The sequence below is a fragment of the Poecilia latipinna genome, unplaced genomic scaffold (genome assembly GCF_001443285.1).
Source record: "Poecilia latipinna isolate Pla-1442-1.1 unplaced genomic scaffold, P_latipinna-1.0 Scaffold2508, whole genome shotgun sequence".
NCBI lineage: Eukaryota > Metazoa > Chordata > Actinopteri > Cyprinodontiformes > Poeciliidae > Poecilia > Poecilia latipinna.
Window position 1 is genome coordinate 514 of NW_015115124.1, and position 7278 is coordinate 7791.

The 7278-nt window shown below is 34.7% G+C and overlaps 1 protein-coding gene and 1 pseudogene across 1 annotated transcript in view; both read right to left on the reverse strand.

The window, feature by feature from the left end:
• Window positions 1–828: 828 nt before the first annotated feature.
• LOC106938098 (zinc finger protein 567-like) lies at window positions 829–3915 on the reverse strand (annotated as a pseudogene).
• Window positions 3916–7270: 3355 nt separating this feature from the next.
• LOC106938095 (zinc finger protein 41-like) overlaps window positions 7271–7278 on the reverse strand; it is a 19866-nt gene continuing 19858 nt past the window's right edge. The window contains exon 5 of the mRNA XM_015019927.1: window positions 7271–7274. Coding sequence (XP_014875413.1) covers window positions 7271–7274 — 4 coding nt within the window. The remainder of the gene's footprint in view (window positions 7275–7278) is intronic.

The following is a 7278-nucleotide window of genomic DNA, read 5'->3' on the forward strand; positions in this document are numbered from 1 at the left end:
TGTCCTTATCTAACATAATCTCGCTTGCTCCGCCTAGAGGCATGGAGTAGTATTACACAACACAACATTTCCTCCCTTGTTGAGGTTTAAAATTCCTCCAAAATATACAGTACTTGGACATAATTTGCTGAAGAGTACAACCTATTATCCACATGCATTTGAAAATTATCTGCATACTTGTAGTAACAGAAATATTTAACAAATGTACTAATAAAGATTACATAACCCTTTAATAGCTGTCTCAAATGGACCTACAATGTCAAATCCAAGTTTTTTCCATGGCCCATCTGACAGTGGTTACCCAATATGATGTAGCATTTAAGCTAACATTAGCTTTTGTTTAATTGGGACAAAAAAGCTAAGCTTAACTTACTGAATGGACTGAGTTAATATACAACATGCTATATGCTAACATACAGCAACATGGTAATGATAGAATTTAAGCTAATATTAGATTTTTAGCTAATTTTTTTTACCTAAAACTAAACCTCCCTTATTTAATGGGTTAAGTCATGTTAACCAACACGCTAGCGTAAGCCAACATGATATTGCTATTTAAGCTAGCAGTTTTCTTTTTGACAAATGTTAGCTTATACACTCTTATTACTGCACTATGGGTTAAAAGTTGTTGCTCTCTTTAATCCTAAAATTATTCAATATATATTATACTTTACCTTTGTAACCTTGATTCTGCACTTGAACTCAAATATTTCTGCATATTTCAGCAGTAGCGTTCAGCATTTTCAAAGGAAATGCAAGTGATCAAGTGACTTTGTAAGAACTTACTCAAACTTATATCTGTATGCGTAGAGATTAAATTAGTTTCAACTTCAAAAAAGATAGTGATCTTTAATAGAAAACAGCCACAGCAGAAAATAGAAAAAATATACAACTAAGACAAGCAACACAACAAATTAATGGAGAATGGAGACAATAATCACACATACTTTGTACAATTAAGAACAATCAACAAAGGAAAAAAATCTTTAAATTGAATATTACATTTTCTCAGTAAAAGGGCAGGTTAATTTTTTTTTGAAAAGCTTAGACTGGTTAATATAATTTGGAACAAATAACAGCATCAGTTTCAGTCTAGTTTTGCTTTAAAGAAAAACCTATCAAATAATTTTTTTAATACAGTAAATTTCGAAGTGTAAAACAATTACTGAAAATCTACAATTAGTGCACAAGAGCACATTTTATTTTGGATTAAAAATGTATTAAAGTAAACCTCATTCACCCAACTCATTCTCTCCATTCAGAATAATATAAATCAATCCTTCAAGTTCATATTGTACATCTTAAAGTATCCAAATGTCAAGAACCAAATGATCACATTTAACAAATTAGAAAATTAAACAATTTTATAGACAAGAAAACCTTCCAGTGTATAATTCCAGTTTTCATCTAAATTGCTTTTATAGTGAATCTCAACATAGGACATATATGGAAAATAGTTCTACAGCTTTTCACCTGTGACGCCTGATGTGCTGAATTAAACTAACTTTGTGACGAAAACCTTTTCCACAGAACACACATGAAAACGGCTTTTCACCAGTGTGAATCATCATGTGCTGAGTTAATAGCGGTTTTCGACTAAAACTTTTTCCACAGTTCACACATGAAAATGGCTTTTCACCACTGTGAATCATTATGTGCTGAGTTAAATCCTGTTTTTGACAAAAACTTTTTCCACAGGTGACACATGAAAACGGCTTTTCACCAGTGTGAATCATCATGTGCCGAGTTAACTCCTGTTTTCGACTAAAACTTTTTCCACAGCTCCCACATGAAAACGGCTTTTCACCAGTGTGAATCATCATGTGCCGAGTTAACTCCTGTTTTTGAGTAAAACTTTTTCCACAGCTCCCACATGAAAACAGCTTTTCACCAGTGTGAATCATCATGTGCCGAGTTAAATCCCGTTTTCGACTAAAACCTTTTCCACAGTTCACACATGAAAACGGCTTTTCACCAGTGTGAATCATCATGTGCCGAGTTAAATCCCGTTTTTGACGAAAACTTTTTCCACAGTTCCCACATGAAAACGGCTTTTCACCAGTGTGAGTTCTCATGTGAGCATCAAAAGCACATTTGAAAGGGAAACGCTTTTCATAGGTCACACAGGAGAAAGGTTTGCTTCTTTCCGGATTTTGGTTCTCGGCTTCAGCAGCTTCCTGGAAAATGACTTGGTTCCTGTTTGGTTCTGATTCAATGTGAGATGTTTGCTCATCAACAGGAACCAACATGCAGGTATCAGTCTCCTGTTTTAACTGAACCTGTTCTTCACCCTGACTGCAGTAAACTTCTTCCACTTCCACTTTTATCTGCTGATGTTCTAGATCCTCCTGCTCTTCTTTTATCTGATGATCTTCTGGTTCTTCCTGTTCTTGTTTCACCTGCAGAGGTTCTAACTCCTCCTGCTTACATAGCTCCTCCTTATAAATGTTATGTTGCAGGCAATCTGGACAAGAAAACAGAAAAATAGAGGAATTGTTAACTTTATTAAAGTAAATGGGGGGAAGACTTTCATTGTTTATTACAGAAATTACAAAATGACCAGATTAAAAAAAAATCCCTTTTACTCATTATTAAATTATTCATCTCATAACAGACGCACAAACTAATTTAGGCATTATTGTTAATTAAAAGTACATTTTATAATTTTTAGGTATTTCTTATGTTGAAGGCATTCTTTATTTTTATTTATCATTCACTTTATATTTTGGTGGTTTATTTGTATGATAACTGTTTATTTTATTTATTATTTATTTCTCTAAGGTAGACAGGAAGAACTGAGTCTATTTTCTATAAGTGTATGGACTGGTGCAGAACCAGCATGCACTGGGTTGGGCCTGTGGTTTTTCACCAGAGCAGGAGAGGAAACCAAAAACAATGACAAGTTTGATCTTTATTTGCTCACCAAATTGGATAATAATAAACCATAAAAAGCACCTTCTAGTTGTTTGAACATTGGATTTCTTTTGCCTGCGTATTACATTGCATTGCTTATTACTCTCTAAAAATATATGCTGTACTGTTTCCATTTGTTCACAACAAGAACCTGTATTATGTTTATTAATTATTTTAAGAATTATTTAATCCTGTATGTCCAAATCTTATTCTGGATATAATATCTTCTTTTTTAATTGTATTACCTTTTTTAAATTCTCCAACTTTTTGAATACTATAATAAAACCTAGCACTACCTCCTGTATCGCATTGCTTTTGCCATTTGTTCTTAATATACATTTTTATAATATGCTTTATCTAATTTTTACTTATAACATTTAAATCAACAATTTTATTTTTTGCAGCACTTTTAGCAAAACTACCAACCGACTCATTTCCTACCACACCAGTGTGGGCAGAAATCAGTACTAGTTCAAACTGAGATCCATAATTTTTAATCCTGAAAACTGAGTGAACCCCTTGATTCTGAAGTTACGTGTTAAATACTTATTAACGCTTTAATCTGAACAAATTATAACCGTTTCCTCTCACACTTCTGTATATACTATCAATTTATGGTATTCTTTTATTTCTCATGATATTTAAATCTGGAATTACAAAAGATATGTCTACTTTAACATTTTACTAATTTCTACACTTAATGAATTTATCGGTTTACTTAAACATTAACCTTCATCCAAACGCTGGTGTTTCCTACCTATCCGGTGTAAAATAATCTGGGGAGTCCGGGAGAAATCCAGCAGTCTGCGCTGATCATCCATCTCTTCCTCCGACTTGACGATGATTTCTTTTAACTCTGTGAAAGTTTCTTCAGCAGCAGTTAACCACTCGTTGATAAACTCGCTTAGAGAAACACTCGAACATTAAACAAAGCAGCGCCATCTTTTCCCTCTTCCTCCCCTTTCTCTTCTGCTTCCGGGTTTTATGACTGTCAGCATTCATATTGTAGCATTGCCGCCACCTTCTGGATCATACGAGCATCACATCTACATATTTGTCATACAGTGCGAGAGATTGGTGACTGGGGTTGATTCTGGCAGCAGCATATTGCTCATTTATGGGGTTCTTACAGGCTGAGCTACCAGCCAGTACCGGCTGGTGGCTCAGCTGGTTCTTACCAGACACCAGGGTTACCAGCCTGTGGTAGCCTTGGGTTTTTGGGGGCGTATTGGATCATTTCAGTGCAACAAAAACACAAAAAGAGGAAATCTGTAATGGGTTTGCACTATAGAGATACAATATTTAACCCATAGTGCATTCATCACTGTACTATGGTATAAATGTCATTACTCTCTTTAATCCTAAAAATTATTCAATACATTGAATATTTATATATATATAGTTGAAGATTTTAGGTTATAATATTTCTTAAGAAAACTCTTTGGCTCAATCTTCTTCTATCCCAGGTTCTCCCGGTGAGCCGCGTGTAGCCGCACAAAGACAACAATGAGTGCAGACGACACAGAATTGGAGAGTTTAATCCAATAGAAGACAACGCATAAAATTACAACAGAAACTGCAGAACAGAGACATACATTCATTTACCTGACACAAATGGAAAGAAGAAGAAGAAAAGAAAGAAAGAAAAGCAAAGACATCTTTGGAGAATTGCGAGAGCAAATCTAATTTGTTACTTCTGTGTAGAAAGTTTTATAGTAAAGGCGTATTCTTATCTTTAATTTATTCAAATAAGGCGTATCTTTGCTCATCCAACCAGGAGCTGTCTCTGACCCTCTCTCTAAAGCCAGGAACTCCTGCTGTTTGACGGCTTTTCACAGATGAGTGTGAAAAGCTGGAACTATTCCCGTTTTGTTTCCCACACAGACAAAAGGCAGTTCAAACGATCCTAGCAAACCATCTGCTGTAACTACAGGTAACATAAAGGTCAATAGGCCAGAATAAGTTACTGATTTTAAAACTATAATTAGGCTATTTCAATCAGGACATGTTAAGTTTTAAAACTAGCATACTTTAAATTTATTTTCTTAACTATATATATATATATATATATATATATATATATATATATATATATATATATAAAATATACTGTCCCTTTGTGAGCAATATTATGCAACACTCTGCACTTAAACATTCCTGCAATTTTCTGCAGTAGCATTCAACATTCACCTTGTGTTATAGTTACTTTTTAAGCCATTAAACAAACAAGTATTAGGTAAATTAGTTTCAGCATTAAAAGAAAGTAATATTTAACAAGACAGCTGCAGGAAAAAAAAAGAGAAAAACAATACAACTAAGACAAGATACACACCAACTTATGGAAGACAATAATCACACATACTATGTACAATCAAGAATAATAAATTCACAAAAAAATTTACAGTGAATATTAAAATGTTCTGTTAAGTTCAAAGGTATTTTAATTTATGCGAAAAGCTTTAACATAGCTAAAATAAGGCTGGTTAAAATGTGAAACAAATAACAGCATCAGTTTCAATCTAGTTTTGCTTTAAACCTGCTAAAGATCTTTTTGTATGTTAATATATTTGAGAATGCAAAGCCACTAAGAAAAAAATTACAATTAGTACACAAAAGTACTTTGTGTATTTGGTAATACATGCATTAAAGTAAATCCCATCAACCCCACTCACTCTGTATACAGTACAGAACAATACAAATCAATCCCTCCAGTCCAGTCTTATTAGAATGTTCTGGAAAGGAGTCGATGTCCGGTCAAACTCTCCCAATGTCTCCCATATTGAATGGAGAAGTCTTTCAGGGATGTAGAATGACAGCAGCAAATAGATCAACATTTGTCTATTAGACTCCTTAGATTTACAGTTTTAAAGGATGAACTTTTTTCACTGCAGAATATGCCAGCAAAAGACAAACTATTGCTCAGAGATGCACATCTCTAAGTATCCAGATGTCAAGATCCAAACAATTACATTTAATACATTAAACAATTTCTTCATTTTAACAAGAAAGTCCTTCAGTCTATAACTAGTTTTTATTCAAATGACTTTTACAATGAACTTTAACACAGCTCACACATGAAAAACACTTCTACGCCTTTTCACCAGTGTGACTTCTCATGTGCCCATTAATATGATGTTTTAGACGAAAGCACTTCCCACAGATCACACACACAAAAGGCTTTTTACCTGTGTGAATCATCATGTGCTGAGTTAAAACTAGTTTTCCACTAAAACATTTTCCACAGGTCTCACATGAAAACGGCTTTTCACCCATATGAGTTCTCTTGTGAACATTGAGAGTACATTTAAAAACAAAACGCTTTTCACAGATCACACACACAAAAGGCTTTTCACCTGTGTGAATCTTCATGTGGTCAGTTAAACGATTTTTTAGACTAAAGCTTTTTCCGCAGGTCTCGCATGAGAAGGGATTGTCACCGGTGTGAATCTTCATGTGCTTAGGTAATTGGCATTTTTGACGAAAACACTTTCCACAGTTCACACACAAAAACGGCTTTTCCCCTGTGTGAATCGTCATGTGCTGAGTTAAATTACATTTTAGACGAAAACATTTTCCACAGGTCACACATGTAAACGGCTTCTCACCAGTGTGAATCGTCATGTGATGAGTTAAAATCTGTTTGGTACAAAAACCCTGTCCACAAGTCACCCACACAAAAGGCTTTTCACCAGTGTGACTCCTAATGTGACCAATTAAAGTCCGTCTGACAGGAAAGCTTTTACCACAGGTCCCACATGAAAACGGCTTTTCACCAGTATGAGTTCTCAGGTGAGCACTGAGAGCAGATTTTAAAGTGAACCGTTTTTCACAGATCTCACACATAAACAATTTTTCAACTTTGTGAATCATCATGTGCTGAGTTAAAAGCTGTTTCTGATGAAAACTTTTACCACAGGTCTCGCATGAAAACGGCTTTTCACCTGTGTGAATCCTCATGTGCCGAGTTAATTGAGATTTTACTGAAAAACATTTTTCACAGTTGAGACATGAAAACGGCTTTTCACCGGTGTGAATCCTCATGTGATAAGTTAATGCCTGTTTGTCACAAAAACTTTTACCACAGGCCTCACATGGAAACGGCATTTCACCTGTATGAGATCTCATGTGAACATCGAGAGAATATTTTACAGTTTAACTTTTTCCACAGTTCACACAGGAAAAAGGCTTTTCACCTGTTTGAGTTCTCGTGTGAACATTGAGAGCAGATTTTAAAGCGAAACACCTGTTACAGATCACACACATAAAAGGCTTTTCACCTTTGTGAATCGCAGTGTGCTGAGTTAAAAGCTGTTTTTGATGAAAACATTTTCCACAGGTCTTGCATGAAAACGGTTTTTCACCTGT